General features: G+C 40.5%; 1 protein-coding gene across 2 annotated transcripts; it reads right to left on the bottom strand.

Annotated features, from left to right (window-relative positions):
* Nucleotides 1-123: 123 nt before the first annotated feature.
* On the bottom strand, nt 124-26363 carry WDR47 (WD repeat domain 47). 2 transcript variants are annotated; one of them, XM_068199632.1, is made up of 14 exons: nt 20439-20605; nt 18946-19029; nt 18286-18370; nt 15847-16649; nt 13404-13527; nt 10633-10811; nt 10283-10540; nt 9509-9584; nt 8131-8288; nt 5428-5597; nt 4400-4570; nt 3885-4016; nt 2179-2397; nt 124-1520 (listed from the first exon to the last, which is right to left on the bottom strand). In XM_068199632.1, exons 1-14 carry the CDS (start codon nt 20594-20596, stop codon nt 1378-1380), a joined length of 2760 nt encoding a protein of 919 aa, XP_068055733.1. In that variant the 5' UTR covers nt 20597-20605; the 3' UTR covers nt 124-1377. The 2 variants fall into 2 exon arrangements, with proteins under 2 accessions (XP_068055733.1, XP_068055732.1); XM_068199631.1 differs by lacking the exons at nt 124-1520; nt 2179-2397 and adding an exon at nt 26219-26363 and having other exon boundaries at nt 2967-4016.
* Between the last annotated feature and the right edge of the window lie 510 nt (nt 26364-26873).

Genomic DNA, 26873 nt, shown 5'->3' with positions numbered 1-26873 from the left:
AGCAGTATCAAAGCTCTTAAGTATTTTATAATTCTGGCATACTTAAATCATAGGTCAAACTGTTGTATCATTGTTGGTCTGAGGAATTATAAACCGAGAATTAAAAATAACAGATGAAACGGGTGCGGGTGTCGGAGGTCTTTATTGAGATTATAGCACAGATACACTTCTATAGTTACCTTTCCACTTTTATACGATAGTTAAAAATGCTTGCTACAGTGCACATATAATTTAGTAACCAAGAGAATCCAAAATGTAACTGCAGTTCAAATAAATAAATAACCTAAAGTTTAAGGTTTATATTTTAAAAAGTAAAAGGAACTGTACAATATGAAAATATAACAATACATAGACATTAGAATCTAAAGTTTTGTAGAAATAAAACCGTAATTTCCCAGACATAAACAGTGCAAGAAATAAAATTCAGATAAGCTTCTGAACTGGGAATTTAAACAACTCTTAAATTATCATGCAGACATAGCATTTTAAGCCATGCTGGTTTCTATTACAGCATTAATGGTATCCCTTTTACTTGAAAAATTGATAGCCATTAAGCTCACTGTGACAACTGCTGCCAATCCACTCTTTTCTACAGTACATTATACACAGAGGTATTCTGTTGCATCCAAAAAGTAAAATATTACATGTTTCTACTGAAAAAAGTCAATATTTTACTTTTCCCCCTCCAACATGTTAGCTGGTTCAAAATAATGTCATGTAGTAAAAACAGCAACATTTTTTCCCAGGTTAGATGAAAAGAAAGAAAAACCCCCACTATATAATGGACCATAATCAAGAAGTGGTCACTACCTAGTCAAACTTTCCATTTCAGATTTTTTTTTTTACTAAAAAGTTGAAACTATGGAGATGTTATGAAGTTTGAGCTCTTGTTTAAAAGTGATGAATACAATAAACCTGAAAAAACAGTGGAAGTAGTTTTTCTTTTATGTGTGTGTGGAACTAGTTACATACAGAGTTGATTAAGGTGTTCCTTAACTTAAATTTCTATACAAAATTCTCATTGAGGCAAAGAACAAGGAATGCAATTAATACCAAACTGTAAACACATCATTCATGTTACTCTGAGTGCACATCAACAACAGAAGAGTTCTCCTCATAGACTTTGGCAACAAGACTACAATAGGTCACAGCAGCATGAGTTCAACATGGAAGACTGGAAGCACTGCAAAAGAATATACTAAAAACACCAAGACCTCCTAGAAACCAGAAAAATCAGTGACAGGTGCCCCTCCTCTTGATAAGACACTCTCCTGCCCAACTGCTGCTCTCCCAAAGCCTCATTATTATTACTTGTTTTGACAGTTCTGTAGTCTCAGGTCTCTGTGCTTTAGCTGCATAGTTGCCTTTGTTTGCACTCTAACCATTGTAGGTCCAAAGGGTTACAGTTCTGTCTGCAGAAGATGACAAGAAGGAAAGATCTTGCGTATGCCACCTGCACTGAATAACTTTGTCCTTGTGCTCCCCTACCACCATCAGAGGAAGCTGCTTTGTCAGGTCCCCTGTGAAAAGGAACAGAAATCATTACTCATGTCACGAATCAGTATCCTAGCCCTTGGGTGGAGGGTCTTTTTTTATCCAGTCTGCTTACTTTAAGCTTACATCTGTATTTCACCTTATGAAGCCTGCCTTAGTCCCCTTTCTCTCTCTCACACACACAGAGCATAACAAAGGCCCCAGTGTTTCAATTCTTAGGCATTACTGAACACAGTACAACTTAAAAATGCAGATCTCCACCATTTTTACACAAGGTGATTAAAATTTAATGGTCCAAGAAAACCAAGTCAATTAGATACACTCAGTATCTTTCCTATTCTTAACTTATGCCAATAAAAATGAGAATTACTATACTTTTTTAGTGCTTTTTTTAAGGGTCAATTTTATGAATACTGTCTGAAAGCAATGGCCATCTCACCAGGCAAGAGTGTTAATCAGTGGCTTTACTGTAATGAGACCATCACCCTAAAACAAGATTCAGTTCACAGCCTAGACTTTCAGCACCACAACTAGCCAATTTCCAGCAGACACAATCACATATATACACATCCAACCTTTCAAAGCTCTACTGTTTTTTCCCGTTTTAAGGTAAAACCCGATCCTTGAGCCGAGTTCTCAACTCCCAGCGTTAAGAGCCCCAACCAGGAAGCGAGCCTGCGTTACCTTGCAGGTCTGTCACCTTGATCTTCATGTCGTAGGAGCCGGTGAGCAGGTAGTGCGCGCCCGGGGAGAAGCGCACGGAGCGCACGTCGCTGCCGTGGGGGTGGTAGCTCTGCACCATGCGGCCCCCGCGGATGTCGTACAGCATGCAGCTCGAGTCCTCCTGGCCCGTGGCCAGCAGCCTGCCGCTGGGATCCACCGCCACCGAGGCTACTGCGCTCCCTGCAGGGCCACAGAAACCCGGCGACCCCACAGCAGAGTTAGCTGCGCTTTTGCAAATATTTTTTTTTTTTAAACACAAGAACATGCATAGTAAAACAACACCGAAAGCCGGACTCAAATTTAAGGTGATGTTGGGGGTTGGGTTTCTTTCTTCTTTACCTACAGAATTTTTTCCCATAAGCTGCTAGGAAACTAACTACTGCGTACTTATGGGCGCTTAAGAAAAACAAAAGTGGCCAAGGTGGGGAGAGGAGTGTAGCATCTGGCTACACTTTTTCTCTGGGAGTTTCTCTCGGAGGGGAGGGATACAGCGAGACTGGGGGCAGGTAAAGGACGGGGCTGGCTGCGGTCTCTCGCTCTCTGGGTTTCGGAGAAGGACAGTCGGACCTGCGGCTTGCGGAAAGGAATTCGCTGCCACCGCCATAACCCAGCCGGCAGCTGCCTTTCTTCTTTCTCGCATCCCCCTGCCCTGCCAGGACGGCCCGCACTTCCAGTTACTGCTCCTGATACATCTCGTCCACCACCCCGGAACTTCTGCTCATCCCTGCCGTCCCAGCTTGATGCTCCTCAGCGTCGTGCTGGGGCACCGGGATCGGCTGCCCCAGGGTTTGTGAAGCAGAGCCTCTCCTCCATCCCTTCCCGCCTGGGCCGAGCCGCCATTACCGCGTGCTCCCCGAGCCCGTGCCACAGCGCCCCCTGCGGCCGCGGGGAATCACCGCCCCTGCCCTGCCCACCGGGAGCCAGCAGCGCCCCTGCCGGCGGTGACCGCAACTGCACCGAAGGGAAGGTGCCTGCGGTCAGCAACGGTCCCCGGTCCCCGGTTCTGGTTGTTAATGCCAGAGCTGGTGTTTGTTTGCCTTACTGTTATACATACTAGTACAGAACTGTTATTCCTATCCTCGTATCTTTGCCTGAGAGCCCCTTAATTTCAAAATAATAATAATAATTCAGAGGGAGGGAGTTTACATCCTCCATTCCAAGGGAGGCTCGTGCCTAGCAGACACCTGTCTTTCAAACCAAGAGAGATGAACATATCCAGCTAAGAATAAAAAAGTCTTTATGGTTCAGCACTAAAAACTCTGAAGCCATAATTCACACTTGAATCATAGCAAAGATAGTATTAAAGCTGCATGAGAAAGTATCTGTTCCATCACAGGAAAGAAAGTCACTCTTATGAAATAATATGGAATACTGCAAGGGGTTCACACTGGCCCTGAGTTTCAAGGACTTCAGTTAGGTTGCTGTATTTGAATGCACTTAAAAGTGTCTGTTTGAAAGTCATAAGGCAAAAGTACTACCCATCTTCTGAAAGGAACTATATAGGAACAAACAAACCTCACAGGTATAGATATCCTCACATATTCTTTCTTTAAGCTAAGCTGCCCTTCTGTGCCACAACCTGCCCTTACACTCACTCTATATGACCTGCACATCTTCAAAGTCTATTTTCATGGCAGGATGGTTAGAAGCATGATAGCAAGTCTTGCCTGTTCCATGAAACGTTGTTCCCACAACACGAACGCAGCTTGGCACTCTCAAATCCCAAAATCTTACAGTCTTGTCTTGGGATCCAGATGCAATCATCCAGCCACTCCATGTATAAAGTGCTAAAATATGCCCTGTGAACAAGAAGACTTCTTAATTTGATTAAGCATCATTAACCCAACACTGAAATATTACAGTTGGGATTATTTTTTGCATTCAGAGACTTAACAATCCCATGGAAAACCTGCATTTTGCATGATCCATTGCACCAGTGTATGGCAATACCCAGCTCTGTGTCTCCTCAGGAATGAGGTGTGCACTCTCTCCATTAGATTAACAGCAAACATATTTAACAATAAACACTGTCCCCCTCCCCTCAAAATACCTCAAGAGCAATTGGGAGAGGAAAAAAAAGTCTTGCTAAAAAGAAAAACACAATTACTTTAAACCAAACCAACAACTTTATTAGAATATAATACAGACTTAGAAAGTGTGACAGAAGCCACACTGTACGTACCAGTGTGACCACTTAGGGCATGCAGGCCTTGTCCACGCTGACAATCTGTTGTGTAAATGTTACAGTCCCCTGCTCCAGCACTTATTAAAATGGCACCACCACTTTCCGGGCCTTCCATAAAAGCAAGGTCTCTGATTGTCCCATCATGCATGCTGAATTCCAAATCTGGTCCTAAAATAAATTAAAAATCAAGGAACAAAGTAAGGCATACTTTATGTGTTAGTGCTGTGCTCTTTAAAGCGGCTACAGAGATAATACAGAGTATTTTAGAGTGAACATGCCACAAAGTGCAAACATGGCTGTGCACTTCAGCACAGAACACACTATTTCAGTTACTACAGTTCAAATAAAATTTCTAAGAATCTTGGGTTCGAGTGTTGCTTGAGCTTCCTACTTCCTAAAGCTTTACAAAATGTACATTGACCAACCATCACCACTGCCAACTACAGACAAGGTTTCTTACAGAGTACATTTATTTCTTTTTGTAAACTCTGGTGAACTCAAAAAGTTTTCTTTGCCAGGAGGAAAAGATCATACAAAGGACAAGGCAGACTAAATTCCAAACAGAAAAGGTAAGAGCCACATTCAACATATTGATTAGGAGGAATAGTAGGCATGGAAAGTAGTATTTGCTAGGACAGAAACCTTTTTAAGATGGGTGAGAACTAGGCAAGAGAAAAGGGAACTAGGAGTGGGAATAAATTCTCACTGACAATCATGGCCTAGAAGTAGGTAAGAATAACTAGTTGTTTTACGGTATATGGGGAGGAATTTGCCAAGAGAGAACAATACCAGAGTCTAGCAAAATGAAACCAAAACACAGCCACCCAACCCAAACAAAACCCAAAAGATCATTTTAAACCTCTCAGTGCTTCTTTGCTGGATAGAGACCACAGTAAAAGGGAGAAGAGACTGAATTAAAATATTGGAATAAAAATAACAAAACATCAATGTAAACGGAATGGTTTTGACAAATACTGGACAGTAATTGAAAATAAATTCTTTGAACTAAATATACAACACAGTACCTGTTGCATTACAAGTTTCTGCATTAAAAGGCAGCACCTTCACATATTTATCATTAGAACCAGTAGCTAATAGCTGTCCACAGGGACTCCAGGCTACACAGTAGATTGATCCTTTATGATGCTTATTCCTCTTGAAGCGAACTACAGGCTGTTTAGGAGTATTATAAGCACTGGTAAAAGAAAAAAAAAAAAAACCAAACATAATTTTTCTTATTTCTAAGGAAACAAAGTATTCTAAAATGAAGACACTATTTTTCTGTTATTTAGGGTAACATGAAATTCATATGACTACTTGCACTGAAACATATATACGTGATCAAAGACAAAATAATCTTCTCCTCGTGTTCTTAATTTTTCCTCATCCTCCCATTCTATCTGTGACCGAACATGCAAAAAGAACTTACCCAGTCCCTTCAGCTGTAAAGGGCTGATACAGATAAACTATAGTAATTACTACCTATAGCACAACAAAACATTATCCCTGGAGTCTGAAACTGGTGTGAGTTTTCTCTACATTCTTCAAACATCAAATACTTAATTCTAAAGCCACTTTTGAATATGCACAAGTTCAATCAAGCCTGTGCAAGAAAAACAGATTTACCACTTCTACATTAATGCAAAAATCCTGACAGCATCTACATACACCATATATTATGATTTGTAAAACCATATCAGCTTTACACACTGCTGAAATAAAAGCAACAGTCCCAGTAATTTATATTTCCTTGATTGCAATCAATTTCCTTCCTACAATGTTATTCTTCTGCTCTCACAAGAGATCAAGTACTTAGGATAAAGTATTGGAGTATCTATCTCCATATCACTCCAGTAACATCAACAAGAGAAATTAAACAAATTAAATTGGTATTGAAAAAGTTCAAAAACCTTATTATAAGTACTTGAACAGAAGAGGCAGAGAGAATAGATAGAAGACAATCATCCAAGCTCATTGAAAAACTTTGGAGATTAACATCGCTTTAGTAAAGAAAACTAAAGTAAACCAACATGGCAGCTAATTTTATTTTGTTGCCAGAGAGGAAATCCATCACAGATTAGCCTAAATCAGGATCATTCAACACACTACAGAGCTCCCTTAATTGCCTAATGCCTTATCTCACACTCTGAGTTTGATTTCACCACATCTTAAGAGTGGAGGATCACTGACTCTCTCAGGACATGGGAGCACCTACCTAGGTCAGAGACCACATGCTGCCAATCCACTGCATGGAAGCACTGTGATTATTTGAGCAACATTTGCAGAGCTGTAACATGTATCTGTCAGTGTTTAACTTTAAAGGTGTGCAAAAAACCCCACACTACTATTATACCTTTAGAAAACAGAAAAAAAAACCAACTCCAAACCAACCTGTCTTGAATAATTCATCAGTTTGATGGATAAGTAAAAAAAAGTTTAATAGGCCCAACAGTGCTTCAAAGAATTATTCTACACAACCATAGCTCTTTGAAAAGCACATAATTTTAATGCATGTCTAGACTCATGTTGTTACAAGGATTAGAATATCTTTAAGATCATGTAATCTCTCTGCTGACTTGTAAATCCCATGATGAATTATTTTAGGCAAACTGTAAGCATAGTTAAAAATCAACAGTAAGTGGAAGAATTACAAGTTCAGAATTAAGGAAATCTCAGTATTCCTTTCATGTCCAGATGCACTGTGTCTCTCGTCACATCAGATTGTGCACTGCAAGTACAAACTAAGGCTGCAGAGTTGCTCAAACCTTTCCCAGCGAGCAGAATAAGCAGCTGTGCAGGAGCCCACATGTTTTGCACTGCTTACCAGTCAAGAGGCTGTTTGGGCTTCAAGCCCAGTAAGCTGCCTTGTATTAGGTAACAGAAATAAATTCCTTTTATTGTTGTGGCATACATTGCTCATAAATATTTTGGAATTAAACTTCAAAGCTTCAACCTTACTGATGATATTTAAGGAGGAAAAGAAAAATCAGATTACTTTTTCAACACTTTGGAAGCCTGAACATCAGTCCTAAAGTGGGAAGATGCCCCAGATAAAATCACTGTGTACACTTGTACCTCCCTATAAAATTGTGAAGTTTTAGAATCTTGCACTTCTCCCCTCTTCCAAGAAAATAATAAAAATGAAGCAAAATTAAGGAGACTGTTATTGATGTGGCAATTGATGAGGTGCAAAGTTAACGACAAATGATGCTTTTTCAGTCAAGGAACCAATATACTTAGAAAACAATGTTTAGAGTAAAAGCAGGCCAACAGACATGCTATTGCAAGTTTTGCTGTAGAAGTCAAGAAGATACAACTTTCTCTACTGTTAAGTCTGTCCTCCTGCCAGAAACTGAATCTTGTGAAGCTCAGCTAGTGAACTGACACATGCCTTCTCCCACTGTTACAGCTGGAATATCAACACCACAGGCCAACCAGCAAACTAAAAAAAGCCCAGCTGCTGAGACAAAAAAATTAACACTTTTATAATGAAAAGTGTGGTCTTGTGGCAATACATCTTGCAAATAAAAGAGAGAAAAGAAGCAGACCACAAATACACAAATTCTTCAGCACATGATCTTGTTTTTGTTTAGCAGTTCAGGATTCCAAGGACAGCATTGCTGTATTTATGGCAATAAAAAAAGGTATGAAATGTACAGGTAGCAGTAGCTGCAGCAGAAAGAGATGCTGTGATACAGAAAAATAAATGATTATATTATCTTTCTTACCTTGGGTCAATTACTTCTGGATAGGCACAAACTCTCAAAGTTTTAGAGTTGGAACCAACAGCATATAAACTCCCACTGGGATGAAAGGCTACAGCTCTGACAGCTTGTGTATCTTCTAGAGTATTAATGCAAATAAACTGCTTTTTTGATTTGTCATCCTGTGTAGAAGGATAACAGTAAAATTAGGTTCTTCTGTGTAAAACTGGACATTTAAAAGTAGGTGTGACTGCTTTGTGGAATAATGTAAAGCTACTGTAGCCAAGTATTAACAAGTAGCAGCACAGCAGGCTGGATCATTCAAAGCACAGTTTTGTAAACAGTGTCTACTCCAAGGCCAAGAATGCTCTTGAAGCTCTTTTCAGCTGACTTTTACAGATAACAATTATTAGTATTTCTCATTCTCCCTCCAGACTTCCACCTGCTTTTGTTCTTCTAAACAGCCCACCTCAGACGGGCAATACTACAGTTAATTTCTGTGTAAACACATTTGATCTGTGAGAAACTTGCAAGGGGAACAAAGCAGCCTTTTTACTGAAAACAGTCCAAGTCAAACAGTTTCTAAACCAAATATAATATTAAACATAGAATCAGATTTTCACCCTGTATGTACCACAAAGTAATCACTAAATTATGCTAAGCTTTATTACATCATCCTCTTTGTGACTTCATGGCCACCTTTCTAAGATTATGATTTTTATTTATGCAGAAACCTTGGAATGTACTTATTGCAGTTATTTCCCTATTAACTATTCCCCTGGTTTTTCAGACCATACTGACTGGAGTCCAACACTCAAAGTTTTAACCTGGAAAACACAAAACAATGGTTGTAAAAGACATCCCATTGGAACATCTGTTGTACAAGGAGAAGCTGAAAGAGCTGGTACTGTTTGGTCTTGAGATCAGAAGGGCTTTTCAGGGTGTGCATGTGTACATCTCACCAGGGCATACAAATACATGACTGGGGGAGTGAAGAAGATGGAGCAGGACTCTTCTCAGTGGTACTCAGTGAAAGGACCAAAGGCAATGAAGACCAAATAAAGTAAAACAAATTCCACTTCAATTTTTTTGGTGTTTTAAAAACACTGTGAGGGTGTTCAGACAAGGGATGAGGTAGCCCACAAAGACTGAGGAACATCCTCCATCCTTGGAGAGACTCAAAACCCAACTGGACCCAGCCCCAAGCATCCTGCTCTCACTGACCCTCTTTTGAGCACTGCATTTGGATTCAGTCTCCAGATATCCCCTCCAATCTCAATGGTTCTGTGACTGTAGGCACTGCACCAACTAAAATTCATTCTAAACATCTCTTAACAGTAAGAGGATGTCACCCTCAGGATTAAGTACTGAATCTTTTGATAACACAAACAAGAAAACTCACCTCATCACCTCGTGTCCTAGATAAATTCCCCGAAGAGTCTTCTGCCTGCGGCTGAGTGACGGCATGCTCTGATGCACTGTTTTGATTTGGTGAAGTGTTTAACATCACAAGACAAAACAACAAAAGCAGGAACAGATTTTTTGGTAAGTATTTTTCAGCCTGAAGTTACAGTTTCAGTCATTCTCAGAACTGACTAATTTGTGTAAAGTGTTATACATGTCTGAATCACTACCATTAAACTATTACTTTTACAAGGGATAGCCCTTTTTGCAGCAACTCCAAGCACTGAACAAGTGAACTCAAGTTAAAAGTATTTCTCATTCTATAACACACCTGTGTATAGATACAATATATACACACAGAGAGGTGGAAGAATTACTGTTTCTTTTGGGTCAGCACTACTTTTACTTAACAGAAGAAATTCAGTTCCCATTCTGCCCTGCTTCTCCCTTCATCTAGTTCATATTTCATAAAAAAAGCTTCCAGAAACTTAGAATAACAAAAAATAAACAAGAACTATACATATAAGATGGAACAGAAAGTCCAAAATTAAAAACAAGCATAAAATGTAAGCTATAATAAATAACCACTATTCCTCATGCACGCTGTTAACAAAAAAAAGACTTCATAATCCCTACATAAACATTTAGAAAACACTGATCATACCCCTATTCAATGACAAATTAATTTGATAGCTAAAGATAAATACAAAGAGCCGTCCCACAGTGCTAGCAGAGGGGTATTTCCAGCCCTGAATGCTCTCCAGTAACTTACCTTTGATTCCCCTGTACAGGGGACTCTTCAGGAAAGGGGATCTGATTAGCTGATCCACACTTGCGAGGAGTGCTTGTATTAAGATTTGGGCTATCAGCTGTTATCCTCTGGTTACCATCTGAGGGTGCTGATGTGAAGTTACTGGCTGGATTGGTAGATGCAATCCCTTTGCTCCCATTACATTGCTGGCTAAGTGTTTGTACATCATTTCCAAGACTGTCCATACCCATATTTAATTCTCCTAGTTTCTGGATAGACCTAATAACAAATGACAAGTTAAAAAACCCAAACCATCATTATGAGAGCTTACAGAGGGATATGGGTGGGTAGAAGAATGAAACTCCCCCAACCTGTTAAGAAACTGTTCAGTAAGGTTCTGTTGCTGGTCACCTCCATCTTCTTGATTGACTCCTCCTTCTAACAACATCTGCTGGTACAACTGTCGCTGCTGCTCTTTCTGCTCTAGGTGCTGCTGGTAGCGTAATCTTTGTCTGTAGTACTCCTGAAACTGCTCTGTGGAATCACGAAGCTAAAAAGAAATGAGAATCACAGATGGAATTTAAATAGTTAATTTTGGTATTTGACATAAATATTTACTTTCTGGTTCAATATTTCAACACAGGCATCAAAAAGCCAGCAGATTAATCTCTGAGGAGTGATGACTTTATTCTTCCTTAAAACCAGACACAATTAACATATTGAAAAGAGAAAGCACTGCCAGACTATACTATTCACTGTTGAAGCAGTCCTGCCATAATTCTGAAGAAGACTGCTCTTTCCTACAAAATTTTTAAGGTATTACTTAAGATCAAAAAAAGAAAAATTGATTGAAAATTCAAGATAAAATCTGGAAAACGATGTAAGTCATACTTTCATTACAAATTTAGTATTTTCTGCCACGTTGACACCTCCCTGCCATCAGTCTGCAGACCCAATTTACCTCTCCCTGCAGCAGTGGTCTATCCAAGTGTTACATTTTACTTTTGAAATTGGTGCCTGTTTTCACTTTAAAATTCCTTATTTTCTGGACCAAGCCATTGCTTGAACTTCCTTTCTCATAGTCTTTTCTCCTTTACATACTGTATTTAGCTTTCCACACTGCCAGCTGCCCAGGACTTGCTGCCTTCTGCATTCCCAAACCTCATTTTTATTTCACTTTTCTGCTAACAGCTCAGAACAAGATAAAAATGAACAAACAGAAGACCAAAAATGCTTTAGTCCAAGGCCAGATTATCCACACTGAACTGCCCTACATTTTCTGAAGAAAGAAATCAAACTACATATTTACCTAATAGAAAAAAAAACCAGAAAAATGCTAATAGAAAAAAAATAGCAATAGTAAAAAAAAAAACCTTGCATGGGTTTTTTGTTTGTTTTCTGGAGTGACAGCTTTGTCATCCATTATTTAAAGTTATATAAGGACATCCCCATAATTTTGCATTAGTTCAAACAGTTCATACACATTCTGTCTTTGTAACAGCTTTTGCATTTTTTCTATTAACAATTATTAACAATACTTGCATGATGATTTTTTCTTCTCTGACACAATTTTTTTAACTTATAATGGATTTCCTAGCTCTGTTGCATTTGAAAAATATTTATCACCTTAGGTTTCCCATGGTGAATACATGCAATTCAGAAACTCCAAATAAGTCAAAAGCATTTATTGTCTGTACTTGAAATTGATTAACTGTCCCCCATTCCATGGGTTATCATCCTAAACAACAAGTATATTCTTGCCTATTCTTCTTTTCATGACTGATACTTGTTTGTTACAATTTTATTCAATTTTTTGATTTTTTCGTGTTCTGTGCCACTTTCTCCCAACTAACATGCAAACCTAAAGTATGTTGCTCAGAAGCTCTATTCTATAAACTCCAGCTTCTAAATCAGCCTCTACAGGAACACATCAAAACCAAAGCTCTGAAAAGAAAGTTTAAATAATTTCTTACTCCTACAGATATATAGGTACAACACTATGATGTGGGAAACAAAATAAGATGAAATTGCACCAGGTATTACATTCTATTCTACTTGTGTATAACAGCCTGGCCAACATCTTCACCACAGCACCTCCTGTCCTCATTCTCTCCTACAAATTCTGCATCTGTTTTATTCTTTCCCCTCTTGAAGCTTGCCCTGTTCTATACCTAGCTAAGCTCTTCCTTCCCTTCCAACATGCATACAAAACACCACTGCAGCAGAGAAGTGACTCAAAGTCCTTGCAGGAGTGAAGTCCTCAAATGTGGAGGACTCTGCTAATCTTACAGCAGACCCCACTGCCTCACTCAAGTATCCACAGCCTAGAACACAGCCCTGTCAAAGCTAGGCTGGTTTTTCAGTCCCACATAGACGTCATAAGCCAAGACAATTTTACCCAAGAAAATCAAACCTGAATCTGCACACAGAACAGACAGCACACTCAATGCTATTTTTCACTACCAAATTTAGAGACTGGTATTTAACTGTGGAAAAAGAAGAGAATAGGTAACTGTTTTCTTTGTTTCCTTCTGAGGTATTATTTCACTTACCCCATACTGCTGTTAAGGAAAAAAAAAAAAAAAAAGAGAAAAAGGATAGTCAAGGCATAGGTCTTCAAAGATGAATCCAAAAAAGGTTATGCTATTGGATTCTGAACAGCAAAGATATATTTAAGAGGGAATTGCCCAATTTTAATTTCTCTATGTTCTAGACAACAACTGATGTTAAGATGACCTACAAAACCTAATGTTAATACCAAAAATTACAAGCTACATGCTAAATTTCTCACTTGAACATGAAGAGCATGCTTAAGCACAGTTTAACACAATCTAACATTGTTGGCTTTTTTTCTCTCTTCCTTTTAAAGATATACACAACAGTTTAGCTAGACTGCTGATGTCACAAGGCACTCTAATCAGCTGCATTACAAACTCGTATGACAGCAGAACTTTATACAATGGGAGCACAAAAAGTAGTAGTTTCTTTTACAAGATGCAATATGGCATTTTAACTATAGTAAAAACAAGATTCAAAGCAACCCATTGTCATGCATGAAATTCTCCACAGAAAGGCAAATCATTATGAAGTGATCAGAACCCAACTCAAAGGGCCTCATTATTTTTAAACAAACAAGCACTACCTCATTTTTCTCTTGTTTGGCTGACGCCTGACTCTGTGCTGCATTGAGAGGTTCATTTTCTGGAGCTGAGCTCTGGCACGAGGTCTCACTGCCAATGGGATGCTGGGGCTCCACGGGAGTATCACTTCTCGCAGCAACATGGAAAAGAAGAGATGCTTAACTGAGAAAAATTAAGAGCAGAAAATCAAGTGGAGAAAAATAACATTCTAGAGTAAGATCTGGTAACAAAAGCATGCAAACTACTTAAGACACATCAAACTGAAGATACTGCTTAGGAAAAATTGCCACTTGCAATGTGTTACACTAAAGAAAATAAACTCCCTGACAAACAAAAAGCACAGCCAGTTTCCAAAAAGCCTTACTACCATAGCACACCACAATTTCATTTTTTTATCCCTACATTTGAATTCTACATAATTTAAATAAATTTCTCAAAATCTTCCATTTCAAAAATTATGTGCACAAAATACATCTGATATACTATGAGACAAAACTCTTCCCAAAGATATCAGTTTAATTATTACCACTACCAATCTAAATTGAAACTAATATCCATGGATGTTTAACATCCATCATCCACCTGAACGCTCCTGAAAGTTCAAGGTAGAAAAGTGCTTATATTGCTTTTGCTTATCTTGAGTTATAAGTGTTTCTGCATCACACTCTTCCCAAAATGGTTTGGAAATCAATCAGTAAATGTGCAGAACACATTACAAGCCTTGGATGCTCATCTTCAGTTTTGTCAACTTAGTCTTTTACTCAGTGACTTGGAGCAAAGGTTTTTTAGAAGTTATTTTAAACTTTTTGGGTACCTCAGTACAATAACAAAAAAAAAAAAACTCAGCCAACTGAAAGATGATTGCTTAATTAACTCAATTTATAAAAAAAATTACAGTGTTTCTGTCATGTGCAAGAGGAAGCAAGGACCAGATTTACATAACACTCAGCTTCCACCCTTGCAAATATTGCCATTTAGGCTGGACACTTCACCTGAAGCTGGATTTTCGTCTGAAAAATGTAATGTCTTCTTGAAAACTACAGGTCTGGCTCTATAGGTCTAACCCTTTAATTCTGACCCTCTAATCCTAACTTTCAAGAGATGTATTACTAATGAAAAAACATGTTACAAACTACAAACTTCACATGAAAAGGCCTACCTAAAGAGCTGCAGCAATTAATCAACTTCTTTAGCCCGCACAATGATGTTATTTGTGCAGAATTAATCTAGTACTCCAATATTGAAAAGGGAATTAAAAACCTCTCAAGAATCAGTTTTAACACTGGACCTTGGTCTACTCACACAAGTGATAAAGTTTGCTATAGAGCAGTAAAATTAGAGGATTCACCATAAACTAGTATCTTCAGGAGGTACCTACATTACTGTATTTCCATTATCACTGCTGAACTGACATCAGTTTGGCAGTGTTTGTTTCCTTTTTACTGGGTTTGATTACAGCTGCTCTTTACCATAACACAACATACGGAATATTGCTCCAAGGCAAAACTAATACAGACACCAGCTGTGGCCTGGATTGATCACCACAGCCCCAAATGTCGTCTGCTGGCCACTGCACCCAAGTGCAGGGCTAGCTACCCATCTGGTCCTCTAAGAGGCCAAAAAAGCCTCTTCCCTGCTTTCTAGGGAAGTTTGACTATAACCATTAGAAAGGGACAGAACCGCTGATCAGAAAAAAGGCCAGGCAGAAACATTAACTCTCAACTGATAAGTACCATTTTTCCCAGTTACCAGGACATTCTCTCAAAAACCAACTGAGAAGTCTACATTTCCTTAAAGAACTTATTAATAGCATGACCCAACTATCTCAAAGTCTGATACAAAAATCGTAATACCTTCAGCTGCCTTACTCATCTTTGGTTTAAAGAACACCAAGTAAATATTTCAGCTGAGCTACTATTGTAACAATTTAAGTGATACAGGAATGCTACAACAATGGCATATTGTAATTTCCACCAACTTCACTGGGATATGGAAATTGCTCAAGTATACTTAAGTAACTAATTTACAGTGTCAAGACCAAAATTATTTATTGAGACTTGAGGACAGAATGCAATGGGGAAAGAAGATGGGAGTTAGAGCTATTTCACTGTGTTAATTTATTTATCTAGAATGGAAGAACACAGTAATACTGAACACAAACCCTAGCTAGACCATATCACATACTCAGAACATATTTGTGCTCTGTGCTAGGAAACTTCAAGAAGGCCCAAATGGAATACACAAGGCTCCAAATACGAAAATCTATTTAGAACATAAAAGTATAAGGGAGAAAAACACCCTCTATACAGAGTTTAATTACAACAGAATTTAAACGACCAAATTATGTTTCAGTGTTACAATTATGTTTAGAGTTACAGTGCAGGTAAGAACACAGAAACAGTGCAACATAAGCTAAGATAAAAACAGAGCTCCAGCTGCACTTACCGCTCTGGTGACTCTTCAAAAATGCTGTGACATTCAGTATTCTCAAGCATGAGACTCCTGCTGAGATTCTGTACTCCAGGGTAATGGAAATTAGCGAAGGAGTGTGACATGGGAGAAGTTTTGGTCCCGAGGTCTGTGACGCGCTTGTCGTGGTTTGTCAATCCACACGAGAGCCCATCTAAGGCAGGGTTTAAAGAGCGGGTCATGTAAGCGTCCGCTGACTGAGGCCGTCGCATTGGGGATGATGGATAAGGAGAAAGTTTGCTGATAAGAGGTGTCAGAAGATCAGCATAGGCAGCTTTTGTGGGCTTGAGGAGTTTATCGACGTGAATGTTAAGCATCTTTTGTTCAAAAGCACAAGAAAACACAGTAGCTGGCAGATTCTGCAGCCATGATAATAAGCTAAGGTCCAAGTCATCACAGCCATTACCACACAAGAGATCAATGCCTAGCAATACTTCACTTTCTGTGATTTCTTCTCCCGTAGCTTTACTCTGACAGAACTCCACACAACATTCGTAAAGCAATCCCTTCATTACAAGCTGAAACAAGCGATTGTTACTTGCTTTGAAGCCGGCCTCGCTCAGTTTCCTGTCTGCTGGGATGAACTCTGCCACCATGACACAGGCTTCTTCAAAGCAGTGCACCCGAGCCGTGCTGGGATTCCAGTCCTTGAACTCGGCGTGGTTGGTGAGGCGAGGCAGCGTCAGCAGCAAGCACAGTTTACTGTAGTCTTCCTTAGAGGGACAGTATTCCTCCAGCGCGTGCAGGCACTGCACGGCCTCTCGCATGGTGAATTCCAGCTATGGAAACAGTAATATCAACACAGCTATCTGCACTGCATGTGTTTCCACAAGAAAAAAAAAAGCTTGAAGAACAGGCAGCAACAGAATTTGTCTGGTATCATTCATTTATTGCTATTACTGCTTCTATGTTAATTAAAAAAGCATATAGAGTCGGAGATTGCCGATCCAAGTGTACTTACTGCAGAGACAAATTCCTAGATGCTTTGACTTCCCAGAATCCCCCACCCAGTCCCATTTTTTACAGATTTATGGAATGTTTACATGTCACTGCAGGTTTGATGGGCTTAAAATTTTAAATCTGTGACTAAGCAGCTCCAATTCTATTGCAGCACAAAAGGTTACTTCCATTCTCAAAGCCAGCTGACTTATTTTCCCCTTTATTTCTATAACCTATGCCAGTAGCTTTTAAAAAAAGCCTTGTAGATTGCTCTAGCTTCCAGTGATGAGCAGCTTTTACACTCAGATTTTCTCTTCTTCAATCAAAAACATTAAAAAAGTTCAAAGAGTTCTCAGAAGATAAGACCTCCAAATGAATAGAGGGCTTTATTACAAAAGCCTGTTGATAGCTAAGAGCCAAGAACCATGTTAAATATGCAAAATCTGACATTTTTAGTTACAGATTTAAAAACCAGTAAAAATCCCCACTCACTCGTTACCTAGACACTTCAGTACTTTGACCAACATCACGCCAACACATTTGGCAACATTTGGTAACAACAAAATAAGGAACATTAATCTGATTTTTCCCCTCTACTGCTGTCCCAGTAACAGTATACAGATTGAGATATTAAAAAACTAGTACTCCTCCTATTTACACCTAGAAATATGGACATACTTTTAACTTTCTCCACTCTGCCAAGAAAAAACCCTGAAAGTACAATGCAAGTGTAATGGGACAGAATTAAAATCAATTCAGTCTGGAAAACAAAATCACTTGTCTTAAAACTACTGTCATTCTTCATTTTTAATTTCATAACATTTTTGTCTTAGAATTTGGTATTACTGTATTGTCAAAATAAATGAAAAACTGTAACTAATTTCACAATCTGCACACCTTCTTTGCCAATTTGAGTTAATGTCTCTTTCCATATCAAAAACTTAAGTCCACAACTCCTGCTGTTTGCACATTTAACTGAAAGAGTCCTTTGTGAACACATCTGCTCCCTCAAAAAACCAATTCCGACCTTCCTCTCCAAAACAAACAGAAATTAAGCATAAAATTCATTCAAACTTTCAGCTGCCTCAAATTACCACAATAAATTTCTGTGATTCTGAGACTTGCTTCAGAATAATTCTAAGGGGAAAAAAGTATTAAATAAAAGGAGAGTCCTGTACTTCAGCACCGTGGCCTAAAGTAAATCTGAGGGTCAGGACCACAGACACAGCAGATGGTCACTTATCTATCTCCAAAGTTCCAAGCAACCCTTTTATGTACAACTGTATTTGAGATCAGGGAGCCACACTCACTTCCAAAGAATACTGATTACTTTATCCAGTGTTTACGAAACCATTTGGTAATAGCTAAAATTTGTGTATTTAATGCTGGGAGCTTCTGCTCTGCCTTTAATCAGACTAATCTCAAGAGATTTTCTGACAACAAAAAAAAAATCCCCAAACCAGAGGCAATTCTTACATGCTGAGGCTCATCTTCTGCTGACATTGCATTGTTCACACATAAGGCTTCCAAGAATTTCTGCTTCATAATAATGTAACGAAACCTGCAGGTGAGGAGAGAAATACTATACATCTTGCTCCAGAGTAGTTAAACATTATTCTAGAGACAAGCAGGCTAGTTTACATTGAATTTCTGAGTTAAGCATAGCTGCTGTCATGACAAGGAACTCTGATATAAATTTTTAAAAATTGGTAACCACAACATACTATTTTTTTTAAATAGGAAATATTTTTTCCATAACTTTCAGAAATATTAAGAATATCCTTTCAGAAATATTCCATTACAAATATCAGAAGGCTAATTAGAAAAAAGCAAGTATAGCAATCGTATTATTTCTTGAACAGATGTATGACAGAGCATCTATTAAAAGGTTGTACAACATGCATCATATTCCTAAAGTGTATGGCACATGACAACTCCTTACAGAATGTGTGCACATATTTTAAGTACAAGTTTAAAAACACAGGCACACACTTTAGGAACAGCACACAGGCTAGAAAAAACCACCAAAAACTAAAGTGAAAAACTCCTAACTACTGTTTTTATAGACAATACTTAGAAATCCATGTGTTTTCCAAAACTCAAAAAAACTGAACTCTGACATACATTCTATTTTACCTTTTCTTGTCGAATTTTTCCATACATTCAAGAGGCTGAATAAATTGAAGAACCTCATCCCACTGGCCATCAAGAATCAACTGCCTAGTAAAAGAAAGGATCATTCCTTGAATGTTACTGGACAAGAACATCCCTTTTCTAAGTAAGATGCTCATTTAAATACAAAACAATAATTTAAATACACAACAGCTCATCAATCCCCTTTGAAAAGTCACTGTTTTGCACAGGTGCCAAAATAAATGTTTAATAATACCAAGATTAAAAGTAAAATCCAAGTCTGTTCTCAATATTTTGAAAAAATGACTGCATACTAGAAAGACACATTTTAAGTACTTTTGAAGGCACATCAAAAATGACAAAATGGTCCTGTGCCTCCTGCACAGCAGCTCCACCTCCAGGATCAGTGGGCTGGTAGAGCAGTACTGTTTCTTCATGCCCTCCTATCACACAAAGCTCTCTATAAAAGGCCCAATGGAAAGCTACAAGGGAAGGATGAGTTTCTCCAACTAAGCTGACAATGAAACATCAACTAAAAATTGGATTAATAACTTGAATCTTTCTGAAATTCTCCTTTTATTTCATTTTAGTCCAATGTATATAATTTTAATGAAAAGAGAAGACAGGTGAGAAGATTTGTTCAGTGATAAAATGTATTTTTAAACGTTTCAAGAACAGCTGGATAAATTACTTTCTCATGCTTCAATATTATTAAGTACCTTTGGCATGAACAGAAAACATCAATGCTGAAAAACTAGTGTGGATGGGTATTGATTCTTTTTAATAATATTGAGGGCAATATCCTGAATGGTCAATTGCACCAACCCTCATGCCTTGATGATAATAGACACTATCTTTCATGTCGTTACACTTACGATAAATCTAAGTATTATTTTGAAATACACAAGAATTTTGGGGAAAAGCTCTGGAAACCACCCATCCTTGATCTTAGCATTAAAACACTGTAAAAACATTCTAGAAGTCAATAAACCACACCTTCAGGGCCATGTGACTGGTAAGCAGATAATGACACATCACAGATGCCAATGGCCCTTGCTTTCCTATCTTATTTGTGCCTATAGTTTTCCTCCAACTTATTCTGCACTGGCACTTGTTAAGGCTCCTTCCCACTTGAATTCATTGGTGTGCCAGAAAAATAACAAAGTTAAAATGAACAAACAAACAAAAAAAATCTATGTCAATGCATGCTCCTGCTGCCTGGTCAGTGACTCTGAATGGCTTACAGAAGGATGTCAGTGACTCCAGAGCCGGAACACACCGCAGGGCTGGGCCACAGAATGGGACCACAAAAAAACAGGATGTCAGTGACTCCAGAGCCGGAACACACCGCAGGGCTGGGCCACAGAATGGGACCACAAAAAAACAGGTACAAGCTAAGGTCTCTTGTTCAGTGGCACAGGGCTGGTGACTGAATCATAGTCCAACTCCTGGTTTTCCTAAGTGTGGTATTTAAGCACCAGAAAAAGACATCCTACCTTAGGAAGAGCATGTCATCTGAAAACAAGCCATTAATGACCCCACTTTCTTTCTCAAGTGCCAGCATGCTGATGTGAAGCTTCCTTGAGTTCAGAAAATCTAGTATTAGCTTAATTATTTCAGCTTCTTTAACGTTCACTGTTTCTTCAGCCGTCATGATGGCAGCCTAAAAGGAAAGAAAGAATTTTAGCTTTCATCAATATCTTATTTTCTGCTTGGTTAGCAAATGGTGGCTACCAATAAAAATAAAAATGCAGATTTATAGGACAGAACATAGTAGCATTACAAAAATTAAACAACATTAAGTAATTGATTTTGAGGTTGACTATGAAGCCATAATTAAGATCTACCAATGCACCTGCAACTTTTCCATTTCTGTCCTATGCATAAATAGGAGCCCAGATAAACAAATCTATCAAGAAATCAATTCTCTAGCAGTGTGAAAATATTGTGCTTACTAAGTCTGCAATATGTAAAATTTTCCTCTCTGAAATGCAAACAGTGAAGTTCAAAGAGTGTGAGAGTCACTTACTATGTCATCATCTAGAGCTCTCACATATGAACTTAAATATTTCTAGCACATATAAAAAGCACAGCACACTAAAAATGTCACCTCTCCTTACCTTAACTTTGAAGTAGCATATGACAGCTAGGCCAGGGGTTTCTATTCTTCTTTCCTAAGGATGACTATTTCTATCTATTCCCCCCATGAAGGATCTACAGCTGCCAGCCCAATGTAGCCTAAGACAGGGCCTGCTGGCTGCCAGACTCTACGCACTGCACTCTCTTGCCTCCAGCTGCGTGTTCCTGGCCCTTCCTCAGCCATCCTCACTTCTGCCACTGCAGGAGCTTTTCCACCAGCTCATGTAGCTGGCTCAGTGTTCCAATGAGCTGTCCAGCCAGCTAGAGAAAGTGGGCAGATGCAGCTGGGACCAGCAGGCTGCTTGTTTAAAGCTCCTACAGCTACAAGGTCCAAGCTCCTTTGCAGCACAATTCCTCCAAGGATATGAGAACTGCAGCACATACTCCTCTTAGGAAACCTAAATTAAATTCTTCTTTTGGCTAAGTCTTGCCTGATTCCAATAAGTATGACAAAGTAGAAGCTGTTGAACTTTCTTTTTCAAATGGTACAAAGACTTTACAAGTAACTCCTAAACTGATCTGCTGAGGAAGAACTGGGGATGAGGGAAGAAACCCACTAAGCCAATCTGCCCAGTAATGCTTTATTAGGAGCCCTAAAAAACCCAAACCAAATCCCCCCCACACCAGCAGCACTCCTGTAGCTACAAGAATACAATTTAACAACAGGAAAACTTCAGTTTAATCCCATGTTACTACTTCAAAGAGGGACAGTGCCTCTTCTCAGCTCTGCACTCCCCCCAGCCAGCTCCCAGCCCCACAGCTGGGCTGTGTGCTGAGCCCGGTGCAACTCGAGCATTTACTCACTCCGTGGGCACACGGGCTCTCATGCTGACACAAGGAACTAGCAGAGCTTTGCTCTCTGGCAGCAGCAAAGGCTTAACCTGACTTCAGTGTACTCTCATAATCAGTTTAATACCAGGGAAGAAACCAGGCCAGTGAGGAACCCTCAGCAGGAGGCAACAGCCCCGGGAAGAAGGGGAGACACTGGAGCAGAGTGAAAATGAATAAAGGTGGGGGGAGATGACCACACAGAGCAAGACAACCACAGCAATAGGTTATAGTTCCCAGTGTCTCTCCTTTATAATTCAAAAGAGCACATAAAAATCATTCTTAATTCCCTCATGAAATCATTAACTTATGCAGATCCAGCAACTGAAAGACAACCAGCTGTGGGCAATCCATCTTCCAAGACAACCTGAAAAATTATGCAGCCTTCATGTAACTCGTCCTTGGAAAACTGGTGTTAACAAACTATCTACCTCCTACTAGGGAACGAGGCACAGAATCTGAGTTTGAATAAGCCAAATAAAACACTCAGAGTATTAACAAGAAATTAGTTATTTACCAGAGAGGAAAGGAAGAGACAATTATTCCACAAAACTCCTCATTGGTCACTGTAAACTAATGCTAGTGAACTTGAAGGGATACAAAACCTTAGGCCTTAATAACATGGTGTTTTGCACTACTTTCTAAACCCCTAAATTTTCCATCTTCCTCATAATTATATGCCAAATTTTTTCCACATAAGTTTTTGCCAGAACATTTGACTAGCAAAGTATTTGATTATAGGAGCACAGTTTATTTTGGAACAACAGAGACCTAGTTGTGCCAGATGAAATGGCCTAACTCCTTAAAATGGCTGGGTCGAATTCTCATTTTAGTCACAGAAGACTCCAGTCACCACGTATTTTGATGGGTTTCATGAAAGACACGCCCAGAGACCATAAGCACAGTCTCAGCTAGTAAAAAGGTAAAAGAAAAAAATTAAACTCTGGCTTGCAGAAAGCTTTGCTGAAAGAAAGAGACACACACCCACAAATCAAAATCCAGAACTTGTAGAAAGATGCTTTTTCCTTATGTTTTAAGTCTGCTTAAACTTCCCCTTTTGGCAACTGGATATGGATTTTTGGTCCCAGAGAAAAAAATTCAACCCTACCCTTGTACACTGAAGGAAAAAAAAAATCAATACAAATTTAACCAGCAGTTTAGTATTAACATCTTAATTCACAACCTCACCTAAAGCAGTTACACTTCTCTTTTATTAGGCTTCATGACACCGGTGGTTTTTATATAAACAATTAACCTTCTTGTCAAAAGACAAAGTAAGGCTTAGGTAAAGCTATACTGAGATTCCCCATCAGGAAAAAAAAATCAGACTAAGAATTCCTTTGAAGAAAGGAACACCAAGTCCTGCTTTTCAACAGGCTCTGCTGGACACAAGTGTAAACAGGAAGCCACCCTACACAGTTTCAAAGCTTGTCTTAATTATATATTATACCGATGACAAAATAAGCATATTATTCAGTACTTTGATTCAGAGTGCATCTACATTATGTAAAATCCAGCATCTGTGAGCTGTCTTCCATTTTCCATTGTAGTTTTTTGAAAATAAGAGGCTTGTCCTGAACATAAAACCTCTGACAAGCTGAACACTTAACTTCATTTACTTAATTTTCATAAATCAGGGTAAAGCATGATTGCACCCTCCATATTTGATATAGGACTAGTAACAGCACTTTTGGGGTACAGTAAAGAAAAGTGTATTACAACTTCCAGACTTAGTCTGGATACTGAACTTCTGAAAAAGAGCTGAAGTACACTGATGAGCTCATCCATTAACAGTATTATGATAATATTCAGTGTGCATTCCCTATCAGTGCAACACAAATAGCTACAAAAGAACAGTAAACCTACTAGAGAAGATTTTCACACAGTTGACAGTTTTTAGTCTGATGAGCTCAGACTTCTCTTATAAGCATTATGCTGCCAAAGTAATAAGCAGCATTTTTTCATGAAATTATAAATACACACAGGCTTACACATCACCCTCTATAAAATTGATGAGGTTTTCAGACATTCAGTGGTATGTCAGTATGCGTATAAATAAAAAAATAATAATTAAAAACCAAAGAACAGCAGGGAAACGCAAGATTAGAGCTCAAGCTGCATCTTTGGTCCATCACACTGTACTGCTTTCTGCCGGCACATATGGTGCATAACGTCACAATCTGATCAGCCCAAGCTTTAATACTCAAGAATGAATGAAGCACAGCATTAGCTTGAGGTATAAATGAAAGCAAATGAGAATTAGAGCTAAATATTTCAGGTGCCTTGTATTAACCACATTTCTGATACAACCTTTTTATCTTGCCCAGTCTTTTCAGAATGGCACTTCTCCACATCTTCCTTCCTTCTCCTGTCCACTCCCTCTTATCTTCTGCTAGTTCTGTATTTGTTTTTGTACATCAAGAAAACAAAAAAACTTCTTGCCACAAACCTGACACATCTTTCCCTTTAACTTTAGCAAGTAAAATGTTGTTTAAACAAGCTCTTTGGAACATAATACCTAATGCAAAATCTCCCAGCCAGAGGCTTCACCCTTGTTCTGTTCTTACTCATGTTTTAAGAACATGCCAACAGCAAGAACCTTCTCATGGTGTTAAAAGCATAAGAAAATAACTCTTAAAACATTAAACATATTTACAGCCACTTGTGCATATAAATATACTATTTCAGGAAAATGTTTATAAACTAGAAGCACCTAAAGACAGGTAGTTTAAAGAGAGAGACTGTCTAGTGCTTTCTCAGAAGTTTAAAATGCATATACATTCATATGATTAAAATTAAAAGTAAAGTTTAATATAGAAAAAAGTGAAATTCTACAGTAAGCATTATTCATATGTTATTTATCAACTGAAACAAATCACTTGCCAGTAGCATAGAATATACATTTGGAAAACCAGGCAAGGAATAAAAAGTCTCTAACTAATCTAAAATACAAGAAAAAAATACTATAGTTCAAATCTTAAGTGTCATGCTGTGAGAGCAGTGACACATTTAAAGGGACACTCGATGCCAAATTAGGAGCCTTGGTTCACTGACAGCTGTGATGCAGACTCAACTACCCCAGCATCCTGGTGAGCTGTCACAGAAAACCTCAGTGTGAACAAGTCATACATATTTAAAAAGCTGGCTATTTTGCATTAAGCTATTTCACCTTTCAATCCACCCCACAGTCGCTTACATTTGACTCTCCTGCCTTCCCAGAGGCCACTCCAGACTTCTGGGTACACAGAGCCCACAGGGCACTCGGGGCCCAGTCAGTTCCTGCTGGCTGCATTGCTGAAGTGCCCCCAGTCATCTTCCAACTATTCTATATCAGAAGAATTTACAAAAAAAAGGAAAAAAAAGGAAGAGTATAGGCCCATTTTTAATCACAACTGATTCCCACAGCAGTCAGCAGAGCTTGCTGACACCCATTTCACCCTAAATCACACAATTCATTATCTCAAATGAAATGCACTGAGCATACTAAGGCCTTAACAGAAAACCGTCACTAAACTTCACACAGCTGAACTCTTGAGACCTTTTCTACTCCAATACACAGCAAATCGGTGTCCTCTTACACACCAGCCATTCCTGCCTCACACAGATTTTTCGCTGGCTTGCCATCGAGTAATCCATTTTGTTCCCCTGCTTAGATCAGCTGTTGCTCCCGAGCCACCCGGTAATCCTTGTCTCACCACGCTTGGGAGGTGACCGCAGAGCTCTCGGCATTCACCAGCCCCTGTTACAACACGCACACGCCTTGCCGGGCGCATTCCGCACCGCGAATGACAAAAAGGTGACATTAAATTATGCAATACTTCACATCACAGTGAAAATATAAAGCAGAAAAATAAGAAACGCCAAACAACTTCCAAAGACTATATATTAACGCATTTTGACTGTAATACCCCGCACTGTTCCAACATTTTCTTCCCCGCCACGCGCGAATCCATAGGAAACCCAGCTCCGCCGGGTTTACAGCAGCCGCCCCGGTTAACTGCGCCGCGCCGACCCCGCAGCAGCATTTCGGGAACGCGGGCTCCGCACCAGCGGCGGGCAGGGCCGCACGGCCCCGGCGCAGCTCCCGCGGGGCGGCCCCGGGCACAGAGCGCTGCCCCGGCCGGGCCACAACAAAGGGGCGGCGGCGCTCGGGCGTCGCCGGCAGCCGGGGCGATGCGCCCCCCGCGGGGGAGCCACGGACAGGCCCCGGAGCCGGCGAGGACGCCGGGCAGCGCCCGCCTGGCACCGCAGAGGCCGCGGCCCCCGCCCGCAGCCCGGCCGGCCCCCGCCCTCCGTCCCGCCCGCTCACCTGCGGGGCCCCGCGGCCCGAGAGCGCCGGCACCGGCGGGGCGGGAGGGGAAGATGGCGGCGGGCCCGGCCCGGTACCGCGGTCTGTCTGGTGCCGCTGTCGCTCCGCTTGCCGCCGCTTGCCGCCGCCCGCCGGCACCGCTGCCCGCCCGGAGGCGCCCCGGGGCCCTCCCGGCGCCGCTGCCGAAGTGGAAAGCGAAAGGGGCGGGTCGGAGCCGCCCCGCCGCGGGGGCGGGAGGCAGGGAGGGAGGGACAGATGGCGGCGGCCGCGCTGGGCGGGGCCGCTTTGTTCGTGCGGCGTGAACCCGCCCGCCCGGCGGGCAGGGCCGCGCCCCGCGCTGAGGGAACGCGGGGCGGGAGCGGGCGGGGCTGCAGCTGCTGCCCGGCAAGTGCGGAATTCCCCGCGCCACCTGCCCGGCCCGGGGGCCGCAGGCCGACCGCCCCCCGGTGCTCCTGCCGGTGGGAGCACTCACCGAGCCTGCTGTCACCGCACAAAGGGGCCAGGCCGTGTTCCCGGGCTTCCCGAGCCGTCACCTGCCCTCCGGCGCCCCCGAGGCACCCAGCGCCCGCAGCACGCGAGCAGGGCAGGGGCGGCGCCTCCCCCCGGCTTTCTGCTCGCGGGCAGCGCCTCCAAGTCCTGCGTGAGGTGCTGCCGC

Source organism: Anomalospiza imberbis, chromosome 9 (genome assembly GCF_031753505.1).
Source record: "Anomalospiza imberbis isolate Cuckoo-Finch-1a 21T00152 chromosome 9, ASM3175350v1, whole genome shotgun sequence".
Lineage (NCBI taxonomy): Eukaryota > Metazoa > Chordata > Aves > Passeriformes > Viduidae > Anomalospiza > Anomalospiza imberbis.
The sequence above is the reverse complement of the archived record's forward strand: the minus strand, read 5'-3'. Positions and strand labels throughout refer to the sequence as shown.

What these genes read in the sequence shown, in the direction of transcription:
- WDR47 (XM_068199632.1), bottom strand. Translation starts at nt 20,596, where the DNA reads ATGACGGCTGAAGAAACAGTGAACGTTAAAGAAGCTGAAATAATTAAG. An exon ending in GATGACATGCTCTTCCTAAG is followed by an intron (nt 19,030 to 20,438) that starts GTAGGATGTCTT and finishes TTCTTTTACTAG; the next exon opens with GCAGTTGATTCTTGATGGCC. An exon ending in CAAGGTGACAGACCTGCAAG is followed by an intron (nt 1,521 to 2,178) that starts GTAACGCAGGCT and finishes TCCTTTTCACAG; the next exon opens with GGGACCTGACAAAGCAGCTT.